General features: G+C 50.9%; 1 protein-coding gene across 8 annotated transcripts; it reads left to right on the top strand.

The window, feature by feature from the left end:
* Positions 1–3,182: 3,182 nt before the first annotated feature.
* LOC103115232 (oocyte zinc finger protein XlCOF6-like) lies at positions 3,183–17,185 on the top strand. Of its 8 annotated transcripts, XM_060181557.1 has the most exons (7): positions 3,183–3,251; positions 4,930–5,053; positions 9,493–9,619; positions 10,567–10,659; positions 12,231–12,323; positions 13,397–13,489; positions 14,743–17,185. In XM_060181557.1, exons 2-7 carry the CDS (start codon positions 5,039–5,041, stop codon positions 16,908–16,910), a joined length of 2,589 nt encoding a protein of 862 aa, XP_060037540.1. In that variant the 5' UTR covers positions 3,183–3,251; positions 4,930–5,038; the 3' UTR covers positions 16,911–17,185. The 8 variants fall into 8 exon arrangements, with proteins under 8 accessions (XP_060037540.1, XP_060037539.1, XP_060037542.1 ...); XM_060181556.1 differs by lacking the exons at positions 3,183–3,251; positions 4,930–5,053 and adding an exon at positions 7,992–8,167; XM_060181561.1 differs by lacking the exons at positions 3,183–3,251; positions 4,930–5,053 and adding an exon at positions 8,222–8,240 and having other exon boundaries at positions 14,743–17,184.
* Positions 17,186–19,175: the final 1,990 nt, after the last annotated feature.

The raw sequence follows: 19,175 nt of genomic DNA, 5'->3' as shown, positions 1-19,175 counted from the left end.
CACACACACAACATATATATAATATATATTATACAATATATTATTATATTTTATATTTAATATATATTAATTACCAAAACACTGTTCAGCTCTGGCGAAGCACGCACACACACACCAATTAAATATATGTGAATATATATATATATTGAATATATATTTTTATTTTATTTATTGATTCATGAGAAATGATAAGAGGGAAAGAACCAGACATCATTCTGGTACATGTGCTGCCGGGGATTGAACTCAGGACCTCACGCTTGAGAGTCCAATGCCTTATCCACTGCACCACCTCCTAGACCACATATATATATTTTTCCAAAGCACTGTTCAGCTCTGGCTTATGGTAGTGCAGGGCATTAAACCTAGGACTTGGAAGTCTCAGGCATGGAGGTCTGTTTGCATAACCATTATGCTATGTACCCTTGGCCCATTTGTAAAATGTTTTATTTATTAGCTGCAGACAGAAGAGAGAAATTGAGAGGTGAGGGGATGACAGGACACATACAGTCCTGCTTCACCGTTCATGAAGTTCCATCTGCAGTAACGGAAGGGGGAGAGGTATGAACCCAGAACCTTGCACAATGTAACATGTGTGCTCAGTCAGGTGCACAACCACCCTGACCCTATATTTAACTTTAAATACAACTTTTTTTTTTTTTTAAGAATTGTTTTGGGGCCAGGAGGTGGCACAGCAGGATAAGCATACATAGTGCGAAGCGCATGGACCCATGCAAGGATCCAAGTTCAAGCCCTCAGCTCTCCACCTTCAGGTTAGGGAAGCTTGTCTGCAGGTGTCTCTATCTCTCTCCCTGTCTCCCCCCTCTTCTCTCAATTTCTCTGTCCTATCCAATAAAAAAAAGGGGGGGGTGGCCACCAGGAGCAGTGGATTCAGTGGCAGCATCAAGCACCAGTGATAGATAACCCGGAGGAGGGGGAAAAAAAGACATTAAAATAAAAAATGACACCAAGACAAACACAGACATTGAAAGAGAAAGATTTGGGGGTCGGGCAGTAGCGCAGCGGGTTAAGCACAGGTGGCGCAGAACGCAAGGAGCGGAGTAAGGATCCCGGTTCAAGGCCCTGGCTCCCCACCTGCAGGGAGTTCGTTTCACAGGCGGTGAAGCAGGTCTGCAGGTGTCTGTCTTTCTCTCCCCCTCTCTGTCTTCCCCTCCTCTCTCCATTTCTCTCTGTCCTATCCAACAAGGACGACATCAATAAAAACAACAAAGAAAGAAAGAAAGAAAGAAAGACAATGAAAGAGAAAGATTCAAAATGTCTCTGTAGTCAAGAAGACATTCTTGGGGTGGAAATAAGAATGTCAAGACACATAGCTCCCAGCCCAGCTCTGATGAATTCAACCTGCCACGCTGAATTTTTGCACAGAACATTTAGACACAGGCTGGGGACATGAGTCCATTTTCTTTTCTTTTTTTTAACATTTTTTATATTTATTTATTTAATCCCTTTTGTTGCCCTTGTTTTATTGTTGTAGTTATTATTGATGTCATTATTGTTGGATAGGACAGAGACTCCCTTGCAGGTGGGGAGCCATGGGCTCAACCAAGGATCCTTACTCCGGTCCTTGCGCTTGCGGTCCTTGCGCTTGCGCCATGGGCACTTAGGCCACTGTGCTACTGCTCGGCCCCCTCCTCCCTGCTTTTAATGTGAGTGCTTAACCAGGTGCACCACCACCTGGGCCTCTCCTCTCATTCCCTTTTTTTTCCCCTGAGCCTGAAATCTGATATGCAGGTGGACCCAAGTTATTGTCTGGGGAGGTGATGTCATGGCTGGAAAAAGGACCAGAAAGCTGGATCAGGGAAGAGAGTAGCTTCCTAATATGGGAAAGGGGTATAAATATTGTTGATTGTAAACCCCATCGATTTGATGTGATCCGGGGCCCATATTCAGCTTACGAGCCCGTGTGACGTCTGCATCCCTGTAGATCTGAGCTCACAGTCTGTGGTCATGAGCAGGAACATGAAGCCCAGCCAGTTTATCTTGGCGTTACTCTCGATCGCACTCTGTCATTTCACGAACATCTCATAAAAACTGCCGCAAAGGTGGGCGCGAGGAATAACATCATTGCAAGACTGGCCAGCTCCTCATGGGGCGCGAGCGCTTCCACACTACGATCATCCTCTCTGGCATTATGCTATTCCACTGCAGAATACTGTGCCCCAGGATGGTTCCGTAGCCCCCATGTCCACTTGGTCGATTCCAAATTATATTCCTCCATGAGGATCATTTCTGGAACCATCCGTTCCACCCCGGTTCCATGGCTGCCAGTCCTTAGCAACATCGCCCTGCCAGATATTCGTCGGGATGCGGCATCATCTAAGTTCATTTCCCACGTCTACGCTCGACCGGACCTGCCAATATACGCGGATATCTTCGCCCACCCTGTCCAACGCTTGACGTCTCGTCACCCAATCTGGTCCCCTACACCTACACTGAACTTCTCTGTTCCAGACTCTTGGAAACAGAGTTGGCAGTCAGCTGAGGTCAAGAACAAACACCTCATCACAGACCCCTGCGAGCGTCAACCCGGCTTTGACCTAGCACGTTATGATCGGGCCCTCCTCCATCGCTATCGAACAGGCCGTGGCCGGTGCGCCGCTATGTTCCATCGCTGGGGAGCCAGAGAAGACCCGAACTGCCCCTGCGGCTCCAGACAGACTATGACCCACATAGTCAACGACTGCCACCTCTCCAGATTCAAAGGAGGTCTCGAAACTTGACATCAGGCTCAACCTGACGCTGTTGACTGGCTACGGAAGAAGGGCAAACGCTAGAAGAAGAAGAAGCAGGAACATTCCAACAATAATAACTACAACAATAAAACAAAAAGAGCAATACAGTGGAATAAATTTTAAAGAATTTAATATTTATTTATTAAAATTAAGATTAAATTTTGTTACCCTTTCTTACTTTTTAAAATATTTATTTATTTTGGAATAAATTTTAAAAATAATCATTTCTGCTGACAGATAAACCAATTCCCTAAACTCAGTTTCCCCCTCCAGACTCATAAGCCACGCCCACCTCCCAATCCGGTCCCGCCCACTCCATCCAAGCCCCGAGCGCATGCGCCTTACTAACTAACTCGAACTTGACTGACAGGTAGCCCCCCTCCAAGTCCCGCCCTCTCCGCCTGGCGGAAGCGGAAGCTGCGTCACCCCTGCGCCATCTTGCGCCCACTTTTCTCGTTTTTCCCCGCAGGCCGTGTCCCGCGGCGCAGAGCGAGCTGCGGGGTGAGCCCCCCGGGGGCAGGCAGGGCGGGGGCAGGGGGAGCCCCGGGGGGGGGGGGGGGTCGGGGCTGCGGGGGTCTCGGGGTGCTGACAGCGTGGCCCGGGGCCGGGGGTGGGGGGGGGACCCAGTTGGCGGGTCGGGGGCACCGCCTCGCCCACGGCTGCTCCGAGACGCAGAGACTCGCCAGGTGGAGATGCACTTGGTCCGGCGCAGACCAAACTGTGATCAAGGACCCGGGTTCGAGCCTCGGGCCCCCCGCCCCCCCGTTACCCACCTGCAAGTGGGGGGGGGGCGGGAAACTTTGCAGAGTCTGTGCAGTTCCATCTCCTCCTCCCCCTCCCTGTCTACTGCTCTCGGTCTCTTTCCAATAAAACAAAAAAAGAGAGAGAAGAGGAGAGAGAGAAAATTGGGGAGGCGGTGAAGGGTGGTGCACCTAGTTAAGCACCCATTATCACAGTGCACAAGCACCCACGTGCCCGCCCAGGCCCCACCTGCTTCCCATAGGCCTCTGGTACATGTCCTGCCAGGGATCGAACTCGGGTCGTTTAGACTTGAGAGTATAATGCTTTTATCCACTGCTTCACCGCCTGGAACACCAAAATAAAATAAAAATGATAGCTAGATAGCTATGAGTTTTTGGACTTATTTTGCCTTTTGTATATTATGTGTTTTTTTTTTTTTTTTTTTTTTGTACTTATCTATTTTGCCTTTGGTATATATGTTTTTTTGTACTTATTTATTTTGCTTTTTGTATATATATATATATATGTTTTTTGGTATTTATTTTGCCTTTTGTATATTTTTTTGTACTTATTTTGTCTTTTGTATATATATATATATGTGTGTGTGTGTGTGTGTGTGATTTTTTTCTTTGGGCTTATTTATTTTGCCTTTTGTATATATATGTGATTTTTTTTTTTTGTACTTATTTATTTCCCCTTTTGTTGCCCTGGTTGCTTTATTGTTGTAGTTCTTATTATTGTTCTTGATGTCGTTGTTGTTGGATAGGACAGAGAGAAATGGAGAGAGGAGGGGAAGACAGGGGGAGAGAAAGACAGACACCTGCAGACCTGCTTCACCGCCTGGGTAGTGACTCCCCTGCAGGTGGGAAGCTGGGGGCTCGAACCGAGATCCTTATGGTGGTCCTTGAGCTTTGCGCCACCTGCGCTTAACCTGTTGAGCTACCGCCCGACTCCCTGCTTTCAGTTTTTAAAACCAGAGCCCTGCTCAGCTCTAACTGATGGTGGTGTGGAATATTGAACCTGGGACTTCAGAGCCTCAGGCAGTCTGTTTGCAAAACCATTATTCTGTTTTTTTTTAAACCTATATAATTTATGTGACTGCAGACATCACTTTATTTAAAAATTAACCCAAAGAACAGTTCAACATGGTAAGAATACAGACCAGAATGGATATTACAGTGGCATTTAAGTTTCCATCATGTAAATGAGTTTTCAGTATACCATGTAAAGCAAATTCAAAGATATCTGTAACAGAAAAACACTGGTAGGTCATTTAAACAGCCTATGAAAACTAGCTTGCTTTAATTGCTTATTTAATCTGTCTACATGAAAAGATAGTTTAGTACAGAACAAATCAAGAATTATAAGTAATTTGATTTAAAAGCATCTTGTGCATAACCATTATTCTAAACCACCCCCCCCTTTCTGTTTTTTCCAGGTTCTCAGTGGAGAGCTCTGGCCAGGACCCAGGAGCAGCCCCCCAGCACCCTCCCAGCTGTGCCCCCCCTGCCAGAGTCCCGAGTGGCAGCAGCCTCCCACCCCAGACCATGGAGGCGTCTCTGGTGAGCTGGTGACGTCTCTGCTTGAGCGCACATGTTACAGTGCACAGGGTTCCGGGTTCAAGCCCCTAGTCCCAATCTCCAGGGGAAGAGCGGAAAGCTTTGCAAGGGGTGAAGCAGTGTTGTAGGTGTCTCTGTCTCTCTCCTCCTTGATCTCTCCCTTCCCTCTCGATTTCTGGCTGTCTCTATCAATAAATAAAGATTAAAAAAAAATTAAAAAAAAATACTGCTGGCATTGGGCGGTAGCACAACGGGTTAAGTGCACGTGGCGCAAAGCGCAAGGACCAGCGTGAGGATCTCGGTTTGAGCCCCCGGCTCCCCACCTGCAGGGGAGTCGCTTCCCAGGCGGTGAAGCAGGTCTGCAGGTGTCTGTCTGTCTCTCTCCTTCTCTGTTTTCCCTCCTCTCTCCATTTCTCTCTGTCCTAGCCAACAACGGACGACACCAATAACAACAGCAATAATAACTACAGTAAAACAACAAGGGCAACACAAGGGAGTAAATTAACAAATAATAATAAAAAAAAATGTGTTTTAAAAAGACACAAAAATAGGCCATGTACTTTGGAGAAGGAACAAAGGGGGTTCAGAGGACTTGCCAACCTCGGACCAGGGCCAATTATTATTATTACTATTACTTATTAATTATTATTATTATTATCTTTATTTATCAGATTGAGACAGCCAGAAATCGAGAGGGAAGGGAAAAGAAAATCTTGTGGCAAAATGGCCATGCAAACCTGGTTTCACCTTTGTTACCATGGGAACTGACCTGGGTTTACGCCCCTGGTACCCACCTTTGGGCAGAAGCTTTTGCGGACAGCGAAACTGAGCTGCACTTCTCCTTACACAAGTTTGCTCTATCCCACCTTCCCCCTCCCCCCCAATTTCGATTCGTGTCTAATAAATTTCAAACGTAAGTACTTTCGGACAAAAAAAAAAAAGTAGCTTGGCAGTGGTCATTCGTGAAGACAACACCAAAAATACTGCAGTGTGTGAAAAACACTCCGTATGATTGCGAAATGCATTTGAAGGCTCCGGTAGTTAGCATAATGATGCTTAGCATGCCTGAAGTTCTCAGGTTCAGTCCTCCGAACCACCACCGTAAGCCAGAGCTGAGCAGTGCTCTGGTTTCAGAAACAAACAAACAAAAAAAATGCATTTGAATTTTTGTAAGAGGGAACAATGGCAGATGAAGATTGAAGATCATGCTAAGAGAAGAGAAAGTTATCTGGAGGTGGGGCTTGGGGAGACAGCGTCATGGTTCTTTCTGCGAAAAGAGACTCTCCTGCCTGAGGCTCTGAGGTCCCAGATTCCATACCCCCCCCCCCCCCCCCGCCACACACACACACCATAAGCCAGAGCTGAATAGTGCTCTGATTTAAAAAAAAAAAAAGAAAGAAAAAGAATTTTAAAAAATGAAAGAAAACTAGTTCTTTTTTTTTTATCTTAATTTTTATTTATTTATGATTGGAAATTGAGGAGGTAGGAAAGAGACAGAGACACCTGCAATCACGCTTCACCTCTCGTGAAAGCTTTCCGCCCTGCAGGTGGGGGGGTCTGGGGGCTCGAACCCCGGGCCTTGTCCACTGTAATGTACGCGCTTAACCAGATGCGCCATCGCCTGGCCCCAAAAACCGTCTGGTTCTTTGGTCTACTTTTTTGTTTGTTTTTGATATAGAGGAGACACAGAGAATTGTCTCCAGCTTTAAGACCTGACTTGGTGAGACCCCTTTTCTGGGGTCTCTCTTTAATAAGTAAATCAATCTGTCTCTCTGTTTTTCTTTCATATATATATATATATATATATATATATATATATATATATATATATATTTATTTATTTTCCCTTTTTGCTGCCCTTGTTTGTTTTTTTTTTAATTTCTGTTGTAGTTATTATTGTTATTGATGTCATCGTTGTTGGATAGGACAGAGAGAAATGGAGAGAGGAGGGGAAGACAGAGAGGGGGAGAGAAAGACAGACACCTGCAGACCTGCTTCACTGCTTGTGAAGCGACTCCCCTGCAGGTGGGGAGCTGGGGGCTCGAACCGGATTCCTTACAGCAGTCCTTGTGCTTTGTGCTCTGTTTTTCTTTTTATAGAAACTAATGAATAGGGCCCGCTGGTGGCTCACCAGGTCCAATACACACATTACAGTCCCCAAGGACTCGGGTTCGAGCTCTCAGTCCCCATCTGCTGGGGGGGAAAAGCTTCATAAGTGGTGAAATTATACTGCAGGTGTCTTATCTCACACCCTCTCTATCTCCCCTGCCCTCTTAAGTTCTCTCTGTCTCTGTCTAAAAAAAAATTAATAAGTATAGCTTATAAAAAGCAGGTAATAGATTTCATATGGAGGCATGTTGCTTGTACAATGACACCTCTTTTTTTAAAATTTCTTTACTAGGGGATCAATAGTTTACAGTAAAATACAGTAGTTTGTACATGCATAACTTTTCCCAGTTTTCCACATAACAATTCAGCCCCCACTCAGTCCTCCTCTGAATCATGTTCTAGGACTGGAACCCTCCCCCCACACCCCAGAACCTTTTACTTTGGTGCAGCAATACCCCCCACCCTTTTTTTGTTGTTCTTCCTGGGTTATTACTGGGGCTCGGTGCCGGCATTACAAATCTACTGCTCATGTTAACGTTTAAAAAAAAATTATTTTGGATAGGACAGAGAAATTGAGACGGGGGGCCGGGGGCAAGAGAGGAAGAGAGAAAGACACTTGCAGACCTGCTTCACCACTTGTGAAGCAAACCCCCCCCTCCCCCGCAGGTGGGGAGCCGGAATTCGAACTAAGATCCTTGTGTGGATCTTTGTCCTTCATAATGTCTGCACTTAATCCAGTGTGCCACCTCCTGGCCCAAAATGACACCCTATTATTCCAGGATAATAGACTGATAAGTATGATGTTTCTTGTCTTTCCTTTTTTTCAAAGATTTTCATTTGTTTGAAGAAGATAGGAGAGAAAGAACCAGACATCATTCTGGGACATGTGCTGCCGGGGATTGAACTCAAGACCTCATGCTTGAGAGTCCAATGCTTCTTTATCCACTGTGCCACCTCCCGGACCACAAGCTTTCCTATTCTTTATCCCTCTGCGAGTATGGACCCAGGGTCATTGTGGGTTGCAGAAGGTAGAAGGTCTGGCTTCTGTAATTGCTTCCCCGCTGGACATGGGCGTTGACAGGTGGATCCATACTCCCAGCCTGTCTCTCTCTTTCCCTAGTGGGGCAGGGCTCTGGGGAAGCAGGGCTGCAAGGCACATTGGTGGGGTTGTCTGTCCAGGGAAGTCTGGTCGGCATCACGGTAGCATCTGGAACCTGGTGGCTGAAAAGAGAGTTAACATACAAACCCAAACAAATTGTTGACTAATCATGGACCTAAAGGCTGGAATAGTGCAGATGAAGTGTTGGGGTGGGAGGTGAGGCATATTTTAGTTATATTCCAAAGGGCCCATGACTATGGTATTGTTTGTTGTTGTTGTTGTTTTTAATATTTATTTGCCTTTTTGTTGCCCTTGTTTTATTGTTGTAGTTATTATTGCTGTTCTTGATGTCATCGCTGTTGGATAGGACAGAGAGAAATGGAGAGAGGAGGGGAAGACAGAGGGGGGGAGAGAAAGACAGACACCTGCAGACCTGCTTCACTGCCTGTGAAGTGACTCCCCTGCAGGTGGAGAGCCGGGGGCTCGAACCAGGGTGCTTACGCCGGTCCTTGTGCTTGGCGCCACCTGCGCTTAACCCGCTGCACTACCACCCGACTCCCTGTTGTTGTTGGTTTTTTTTTCCCCTGAGCCTGAAATCTGATATGCAGATGGACCCAAGTTATTGTCTGGGGAGATGATGAAATGGCTGGCAAAAGGACCAAAAAGCCGGATCAGGGAAGAGAGTAGCTCCCTAATATGGGAAAGGGGTATAAACTCCATCGATTTGATGTGATCCGGGGCCCATATTCAGCTTAGGAGCCTATGTGACCTCTGCATCCCTGTAGATCTGAGCTCACAGTCTGTGGTCACGAGTAGGAACATTCCAAGCTGCCCCAATATCGACCCACCTTCTTCGGGTGGAGCATAGAGTATGTTGTCCAGCCTCCCTTCAGAGGATGGAACATTCTCTACTATTGTTGATCCACGTTGAGGGCAAGGTCCTATGGGGGCCCACAAAGGGGTCTATTGTGTTGTTCCTGATAGAGATGACCGGTAACAATAGAGAGAGGGATTTATTTGAGGTCTAGGCCCATCATGTCTGTCTGGGAATCTCAGGACTCCCTGAATAGGGCCCCCAAATCGGTTCTGTTAAGCAGAGTGTGACACTCATTCATGCAGGGCTGGGGTTCGAACGTGGGGTCTCCGGCTCAGAGCTGAGAGGCTGTGTCCCTGGAGCGGGGCCCTCCAGCTGTCTGGCCATCCCTAACTGTGTCCCCTGTGTCCTTCCTTCCAGGGGACGGTTTCTTTCGAGGACGTGACGGTGACCTTCTCCCGGGAGGAGTGGCAGCTCCTGAGCGCCGCCCAGAGGACCCTGTACCGGACGGTCATGCTGGACACCTACAGCAGCCTGGCGGCCCTGGGTGGGTGCAGCGCCTGGTCCCCGCAGGGCCGCCTGAGCCGCCCGGGTGCCCGGGTGACAGCTCTGGTGTGTCTCGGGAGACGTATCACCACGGAGCCCAGGGAAACGGCTCCCTTGATCAGCGTCTGCTCTCGCCACATGTCTAGCCAGCATCGAGCTCAGTTCCTATAAAACATTCTTATTTATTTACTGTTGGCCAGAGACAGCCAGAAATTGAGATGGGAGGGGGAGCTAGAGAGAGAGAAACAGAGAGACACCTGCAGCCCTGCTTCACCACTCGGAAGCTATCCCCCCTGCAGGTGGGGACTGGGGGCTCGAACCCAGAGTTTTGTGCACTATAATAGGAGCGTTCAACCAGGTGCGCCACCACCTGGCTCCCCAACCTGAGCACCATGAAGGGAGCTTTGATGCTCGGGCCTTTCTCACTGTCTCCCAGCCACTCTGCCTCTGCAGGGAGTAAGGAAAAAAGAAAAGATTCAGGGGGCCTAGTGATGGTGTACCCGGTTCAGCGCATGTGTTACAGCGCAAAAGGACCCGGGTTCAAGCCCCTGGTCCCCACCTGCAGTGGGAAAGCTTCCAGAGTAGTCACCTGGAAGCTGCAGGTGTCTCTATCTCTCTCTCTCTGCCTTTCTCTCTGTACCTCTCCCTTCCTCTCAATTTCTGACGGTCTCTATCCAATAAATTAAGATATTTTTTTTAAAAAAAGTTTAACAACTTAAAAAAAAATAAAATGAAAGGATTGACTTCAGAGTGATTGGAGGGGTCCCAAAACATCCCTGTCACCCGTCCTGCCAGGGATCTCTCCTGGGGACTCCAAAGCCTGAAATGATTCAATCCAAGCTTGGAGTCCCCACGCTAGCCCTTGCCCTGTGCACCAGGCTCCTCAGGCCGTGAAGGAGGCCGAAGCAGCCGCCAGAAAGGTCTCTGTTCTCTCTCCCTCCCCCGTAGGGCACTGCGTGGCCAAGCCCGGGGTGATCATCAAGCTGGAGCAAGGAGCAGAGCCGTGGATGGGGGCAGAAGCTCCCCACCGGAGCCTCTCAGGTCAGTCAGCGCTCCTGGCCCGCGGGGGCTGTGTGGGTGGGGGGTGTCCCGTCAGTGTCAGCTGTGCTGAGCGCATGGGCCAGGGGATTCCCCAAGTCCAGACCAGGGAGCTTCCAGGGCTCAGACTCCTGTGCCCCTCTCCCAGAAGAGTGGCCGTGAATCGCCACTCTTCTGCTTCACGCAGAGCGGAGGATGGTCTGAGATCCTGGCCGTTCCTGCCCACACGGTGGACTCACTGTGATTCTTTTCAGACCTGACTCCGTAGGACTTCTGTTTCCTTCACCATGTTATTGGGAGAATTTCAGGAATGTGTGGTCATTGAATCTGAAGCAGAGAAGTCAAAGGATGTCTTTTTTTTTATTTGGGGGGGGTCGGGGTCGGGGGTAGATAGCATCCTGGTTCTGCAAAGAGACTCTCCCTCCTGCCTGAGGCTTTAAGGTCCCAAGTTCTATTCCCGGCACCACCATCAGCCAGAGCTGATCAGGGTTTCGGTAAATAAATACTCACATTATACTGTGCAAGGTCCCAGGTTCAATCCTCAGCACCACCATCAGCCAGGGCTGAGCAGGACATGGGTTTAAAAAATGGGGGAGGACGGGTGGGGGGGGAATTCAACCAGGACTCCCAAGCAATATCTAACAAAAACTAACCAGAATAGGACTAGAGATCACTAATTTAGGAAACTTGCACAGAAGGAACTTGAAATGTTCCTTCTCATCAGATTAGTTAAGTATCAATACCTGTAGGCTGTGCAGTTAATATAACTTCTTTTTAATATTATTATTATTATTATATATTTTTTTCAGAACACTACGGAGCATTTGCTTCTGGTGTTGCAGGGGATTGAACCTGGGACTTCGGAGCCTCAGGCATGAGGGTATTTTGCACAACCATTGTGATCTACCCCCTGTCCTGTTCCATTTTTCAAAACTTTAATTTTATTGGACAGGGGTAGATAATATAGCGGTTCTGCAAAGAGACTCTCCTGCCTGAGGCTCCAAAGAGCCAAGTTCAGCCCCCTGCACCACCTTAAGCTGGAGCTGAGCAGGGCTCTGATACATAATAATAATGATGATAATAATAATCATAATAATAATTTTATTCTAGCGTGGGAGAGAAAGACACCAGAGCCCTGCTCAGCTCTGTCTGAAGGTGGTGCTGGGGACTGAACCCAGGACCTCGGGGTTTCAGCCTCAGGCAGGAGGGCCTTTTTTGCAGAAGCATGATGCCGTCTCCCTGGCCTCTACCTGTTTTATTTGAGCAAGAGAGATACAGAGAGAGACTAAGAGCAGAGCCCTCCTCACTTTTGGCTTCTGATATGCTGGGGATTGAACCTGAGACCTCAGAGCCTCGGGCATAGGAATCTTTGCAGAACCGCGATGGCTGTCTCCCAGCCCCTGGGTCCCATGTTTGCTTTGAGATTTCTGTTTCCAGAGCACAGAGGAAGCGATCGTTCCCGTGAAAGATGCCAGCAGGGGTCAGCGCCGTGTGCCGACGGGGCTTCCCAGGCCGTGAGGGAGGCTGAAGCAGCCGCCAGAAAGCTCTCTGTTCTCTCTTTCTCTTCCCCACAGGGCACTGCGCGGCCAAGCCCAGGGTGGCCGTCAAGATGGAGCAAGGAGCAGAGCCGTGGACGGGGGCAGAAGCTCCCCCCCGGAGCCTCTCAGGTCAGTCAGCGCTCCTGGCCCAGGGGGCTGTGTGGGTGGGGGGGTGTCCTGTCAGTGTCAGCTGTGCTGAGCGCGTGGCCCCGGGGTCCCCCGTGTCCAGACCAGCAGCTACTTGCTCAGGGCTGGGTAAATACTCCTCTCCCAAGTCTCCCGTGTCCTGACTGAATCCCTGTCTGTGGTGTCTAGCTGCCCAGCAGTGGCTAAAGCATCGGCCTCTCACGCCCGCGGTCCCGTGTGCACTCCCGACCCCCTTTGATTTATTAGTGAGAAGCTAGGAGGAGGTTGAGAAAGAGCCAGAGTGCTTCCGGCGGTCGCACAGGGGAGAAGCGTGGGAGTTTCTTCACCAGGAGGTCTTGATCAAACCGGCCGCACATGCACCAGAGTGAGGTCTGGTTGTGTCTCTCTCATATCTTTCTCAAGAATAAACTCTTTATGAAAGAGAGAGAGAAGGGGGATTGGGTGGGTGGCGCAGCGGGTCAAACGCAGGTGGTGCAAAGAGCAAGGATCGACGTAAGGATCCCGGTTCGAGCCCCGGCTCCCCACCTGCAGGGGAGTCGCTTCCCAGGCGGTGAAGCAGGTCTGCAGGTGTCTGTCTTTCTCTCCCTCCTCTCTGTCTTCCCCTCTTCTCTCCATTTCTCTGTCCTAGCCAACAGCGAACGACATCAAGAATAACAATAATAACCACAAAAAGGCTACAACAGGCAACAAAAGGAGGAAAGAAATGGCCCCCAGGAGCAGTGGATGCATCGTGCAGGCACCGAGACCCAGGAATAACCCTGGAGGCAAAGAGAGAGAGAGACAGAACCAGAGATCACTCTTGTCCATGTGCTACCGGGGATTGAACTCGGGACCTCACGCTTGAGAGTCTGATGCTTATCCACTGCGCCACCTCCCGGGCCACATTATATTTCTGTTTCCAAAGCACAAAGGAAGTGATAGTTTCAGTGAAAGATCCCAGAAGCCCTCCAGTTACTCAGGGCACAGTGCTGTGTGCTGACGGGCCTCACAGGCTGCAAGGGAGGCCAAAAAAGCCACCAGAAAGGTCTCTGTTCTCTCTCTCTCTTTCCCCACAGGGCACTGTGTGGCCAAGCCCGGGGTGACCGTCAAGCTGGAGCAAGGAGCAGAGCCGTGGACGGGAACACAAGCTCCCCCCCGGAGCCTCGCAGGTCAGTCAGCACTCCTGGCCCAGGGGGGCTGGGGGTGGGGGGTGTCCCGTCAGTGTCAGCTGAGCTGAGCACATGGCCCCTGGGGACCCCCTAAATCCAGACCAGTCAGCTCTTCCCCCCCCCCCCCCCCAGCCACTGCTCAGCTCTGGCTGATGGTGGAGTAGTGGAGCAGGGGAATGAACCTGGGACCGTGGAACCTCAGGAAGCCTGAGAGTCTCTTCACAGAACCATGATGCTATCTACCCCCCCCATACTATAAAGAGACCCCAGAGCCTCTCTATATATAGATTGAACGCCTTGTACCAGCAGCCAGAGCTGAGCAGGGCTTGGGTTTAAAAAAAAAAAAAAAATGGGCCGGATGGTGGTGTACCAGGTTGAGCGCACATGTTACGGAGACCTGGGTCCCAGACCCCCGTCCCCACCTGCAGGGGGAAAGCTCCAAAAGTGGTGAAGCAGGGCTGCAGGTGACTCTGTCTCTCTCCCTCTCTGTCTCCCCCTTCCCTCTCAATTTCTGCCTGTCTCTATCCAATAAATAAATAATGATAATAATAAAACAAAAAATAAAAACAAGGGCGTCGGGCAGTAGCGCAGCGGGTTAAGTGTAGGTGGCGCAAAGCAGAAGGACTGGCGTAAGGGTCCCACTTCAAGCCCCCCGGATCCCCACCTGCAGGGGAGTTGCTTCCCAGGCGGTGAAGCAGGTCTGCAGGTGTCTGTCTTTCTCTCCCCCCCCTGTCTTCCCCTCCTCTCTCCATTTCTCTGTCTTATCCAGGAACTACAACAATAAAATAAGGGCAACAGAAGGGAATAAATAAATAAACATTTAAAATAAATAAAAAACAAAATATTAAGGGGCAGGCGGTGGCCCACCAGGTTAAGCGCACACACTGCAATGCCCAAGGACCCAAGTTCAAGCCCCGGGTCCCCACCTATGGGGGGCAAAGCTTCCCGAGTGGTGAAGCAGGGTTGCAGGTGTCTCTCTGCTTCTCTCTCTCTCTCCATTTCTCTCTGTCTCTATCCAAGAACAAGAAAATAAAGGTATTTTTCCAGACACACCGCAAGTTGAGTCTGTCGTTTCAAACATGTAACTACATCTATGTAGTTATTTTGTTTTTGTTGTCGTCGGTGTATGTAGTTATTTTGTTGTTGTTCTCGTTGTCAGTGTATGTAGTTATTTTGTTGTTGTTTTTGAGGGTCGTTTCCTGAGGGTCCCCGTCAACCAGTGGTACCCGACTTCTCCTGTCTTTTCATTTCAGACCCCTGCGGACCGAGGGAAGGACACAGAGCCCATCCCCAGAACGCCGATGCCCCTTTCAAGCAGGAAACTGACGCTCGGTGGGACGAGTGGGGGCAGCCGGCTCTGGAGAAACCCGCGCCCGGGAATCTCCACCGCGATGGGGACGAGGAAGCCCCCCCGGCCGGCCCCCGCGGGTCCCCGCTCCCCCGCCAACCACCCGCCGCCCCGCGCCCCAGGCCGCAGAGACCCTCGCAGACGCTCCGGTGTCACGTCTGCGGCGACACCTTCGCCAACCTGTCGGCTTTCCGAGATCACCGGAAAACCCACAAATCCCACGGTCAGAAACACTCGGCCCAGAAGACCCAGCCCAGCTTACCCCTCCGGAGCCCCTGGGAGTCGTACATCGGCTGGGAAAACTCGGACTGCAGCGAGGACGAGGGGCCGCCGGAACCGGAAGACATGGGGCTGGAACCGGAAGCGTCGGGCCCCTGGGGCGACACTCTTCCGGCCGCCTTCCCGTCCTGCCGGAAGTCGCCCGTCCCGGAGGAAATCAAGATCAACATGGGGAAGCCTCGCCACCAGTGTCCCGAGTGCCCGAAGACCTTCAGCTGGAAGACGCACCTCAGGGAGCATCTGAAAAGCCACGCGGGCCAGGAGCCCTACAAGTGCCACGAGTGCCCGCAGGCCTTCCGCCGGAAGCTGCAGCTCCGGGAGCACCTACGGGCGGCCCACAGGGTGGTGGAACCCTACGAGTGTCTGTCGTGCCCCCGCACCTTCGCCCTCAAGGCCGACCTCAAGAGCCACCAGCTGGTGCACACGGGCGAGAAACCCCACAAGTGCAAAGAGTGTCACAAGACCTTCTCGTGGCTGGGGACCCTGCGCAGTCACCTCAAGACCCACCGGGGCGACCGCACGTACGAGTGCCCGCAGTGCTACAGGGTCTTCTACCAGAAGTCCAACCTGGTGACCCACCTGAAGACCCACACGGGCGAGAAGCCCTACGAGTGCCCGCAGTGCCACAAGATCTTCTACCAGCGGTCGCACCTGGCGACCCACCTCAAGATCCACAGCGGCGAGCGGCCCTACGCGTGTGACGAGTGTCACAAGACCTTCCACTGCAAGTCGGGCCTCAAGAGCCACCTGACCACCCACCGGAGCGAGCGGCCCTACGAGTGCGCCGAGTGCCCCAAGACCTTCCGCTGGAAGTCCAGCCTGAGGGAGCACCTCAAGACCCACACCGGCGAGCGGCCCTTCGAGTGCGCCGAGTGCCACAAGACCTTCTGCTGGAACTCCAGCCTCAAGCTGCACATGGCCGGCCACGCGGCCGACGGCCCCTTGGAATGCCGGGAGTGCCACAAGACCTTCAAGCAGAAGTCCAGCCTGGACCTGCACCTGCTGTCACACACGGGCCACCGGCCCTTCCGGTGCGGCGAGTGCGACAAGAGCTTCTACCTGCGCTCGGCCTTCCAGAGACACCTGCGCATCCACACGGGCGAGCGGCCCTACCAGTGTCCCGACTGCCCCAAGACCTTCTCGTGGAAGTCGGGGCTGCAGAACCACCGCAAGACCCACACCGGCGAGCGGCCCTTCGAGTGCCAGCTGTGCCCCAAGACCTTCTCGCTGAAGTTCGCCCTCCGCAACCACCAGCAGACGCACGCCAGCGAGAGGCCCCACGCCTGCCCGGAGTGTCCCAAGACCTTCTTCCAGAAGGCCAGCCTGCGCCTCCATCTGAAGATACACTCGGGCGAGAGGCCCTTCCGCTGCGACGAGTGCCAGCGGGCCTTCTACCTCAAGTCGGACCTGAAACTCCACCAGAAGACCCACTCGGGGGAGAAGCCCTACAAGTGCGAGCACTGTCACAAGGGCTTCCTGCGGCCCTCCACCCTCAAGGACCATCTGGTCACCCACACGGGCGAGAAGCCCCACGCCTGCTCCGACTGCCACAAGGCCTTCGCCCACAAGTCGAGCCTCATGGCCCATCTCAAGGCCCACACGGGCGAGAGGCCCTTCCGCTGCGTGCAGTGCGACAAGACCTTCCGCCAGAGGAACGCCCTCAACGTCCACTTGAAGATCCACACAGGCGAGAAGCCCTACCAGTGTCAGCACTGTGCCCGACGCTTCACGCACAAGTCCAGCCTCAGGTTCCACACCAAGTCCCACGAGCGGGAGGCCTTCTGTACGCGGTGACGTCAGTCACCAGCGTGGGCAGCTGACCCACCGAGCGACCGACGGATGACAGCGTTGGGCTCAGATCATGGTAGGCTCGGTCACGAGGGACACCAAAAACATCCCGCGTGGTCCCAGGCTTGGCACAGGGCGGAGAGAGCAGTGGACTCTCGGGCAGAAGGTCCTCAGTTCGATCCCCGGCAGCTCATGGGCCCGAGTGATGTCTGCTGTTGTCTTTCCTCCTGTCTTCTGTCTCATGGATAAATAAAACATTTTTTAAAAGATGGAGAAAAAGCGTTATCTGTCTTACCTACATGCATCTGATTACCTTTCTTTTCTTTTTTTTTTTTTTTTTCTATTTTCTTTTCGTCTTTATTTCTTTATGGATAGACAGCCAGAAATTGAGAGGAGGAGGGGAGATAGAGAGGAGAGGGACAGAGAGATACCTGCAAACCTGTTTCACCACTTGTAAAGCCTTCCCCCTGCAGGTGGGGACTGGTGGCTCGAACTCAGGCCCTTGTGCCCTGTAATACGTGTGCTCAACCAGGTGCGCCACCACCCAACCCCCCCTTTTTAAAAAAGATTTTATTTATTTACTTATTTATTTTTAGACCTGCTTCACCGCCTGTGAAATGACTCCCCTGCAGGTGGGGGCTCGAACTGGGATCCTTATGCTGGTCCTTAACGCTTTGTGCCATGTGCGCTTAACCCGCTGCGCTACCGCCCGACTCCCCTAAATATTTTACTTATTTATTAATGAGAAACATAAGAGGAGAGTGGAAGGACCAGGCACACCCTGGTACATGAGCTGCTGGGGATTGAACTCAAGACCTCATGCTTGAGAGTCCGATGCTTTATCTATTGCGCCACCTCCTGGACCACACTACCTTTATTTCTGTTCTGATAGAGACAGCCAGAAATCAAGAGGGAAGAGGGCGATAGAGAGGGAGAGAGACAGACACCCGTGGCCCTGCCTCACCCCTCGCGAAGCTTTTTCCCTCTGCAGGTGGGGACTGGGGACTCGAACCCGGGTCCTCGTGCACTGCAGTGTGTTTGAACTGCCTGGCCTCCCCAAGGTTTAACATCGTTATGATGTTAAATATTTTTAGTCTTTATTAATTTGTTGGATAGAGACAAGTTGAGAGAGGAGGGGGAGCTAGAGAGGGAGAGTGACAAGCTGGGTGGTGGCGGACCTGGTTGAGCACATATGTTACAGCGCACAAGGACCTGGGTTCAAGCCCCTGGTCCCCACTTGCAGGGGGAAAGTTCTGAGAGGAGAAGCTGGTCTGCAGGGGTCTGTCTGCCTCTGTCATCCCATTGCCGCTTTATTATTTATGCTGCCCCCAGGGTTATCGCCGGGGCTCGATTCCTGCACCAAGAATCCACTGCTCCTGGAGGCCTGTTTTTTTTTTCTTAATATTTATTTATTCCTTTTTGTTGCCCTTGTTTTATTGTTGTTATTGATGTCGTTGTTGGACAGGACAGAGAGAAATGGAGAGAGGAGGGGAAGACAGAGGGGGAGAGAAGGACAGACACCTGCAGACCTGCTTCACCGCTTGTGATGCGACTCCCCTGTAGGTGGGGAGCCGGGGGCCCAAACCAGGATCCTTAACGCCGGTCCTTGGGCTTTGTGCCACCTGCGCTTAACTCGCTGAGCTACTGCCCAATTCCTCCAATGGTTACTCTGTACAATCGACTCCCCATTGATCTCAAACTCTCTAAGAAGAAGGAAAAAAAAAAACCTTGAGGGGGGCTGGTTGTGCACATTACAGTGTGCAAAGATCCCGGTTCGAGCCCCGGCTCCCCAACCTGCAGGGGAGTCACTTCACAGGCGGTGAAGCAGGTCTGCAGGTGTCTGTCTTTCCCCTTCTCTTCCCCTCCTCTCTCCATTTCTCTCTGTCCTATCCAACAACAATGACATCAATAACAACAACAAGGGCAACAAAAGGGAATAGTGGTCCGGGAGGTGGCGCAGTGGATAAAGTGCTTGACTCAAGTGTGAGGTCCTGAGTTCAAGCCTCGGCAGCACATGTACCAGAGTGATGTCTGTCTCTCCTATCTTTCTAATCAATCAATAAATAAAATCTTTTTAAAAAAGGGAATAAAAAAATTTAAGTGAAAAAAATAAATTAAAAAAAAAAAAAGATTGAATCTGAGACCTCAGGCAGGAAAGTCATTTTGCACAACCATGAATCCTGTCGTCCCAGCCCTTAGTAATCATTTCCTGAGCCAAGCAGGAGAGTCTTTTAAATAATTTTCTTTCTTTTTTTTTTTTTCTTTTTAAAA

The sequence above is a fragment of the Erinaceus europaeus genome, chromosome 23 (genome assembly GCF_950295315.1).
Source record: "Erinaceus europaeus chromosome 23, mEriEur2.1, whole genome shotgun sequence".
NCBI lineage: Eukaryota > Metazoa > Chordata > Mammalia > Eulipotyphla > Erinaceidae > Erinaceus > Erinaceus europaeus.
This window is presented reverse-complemented; position numbering and strand designations above follow the sequence as displayed.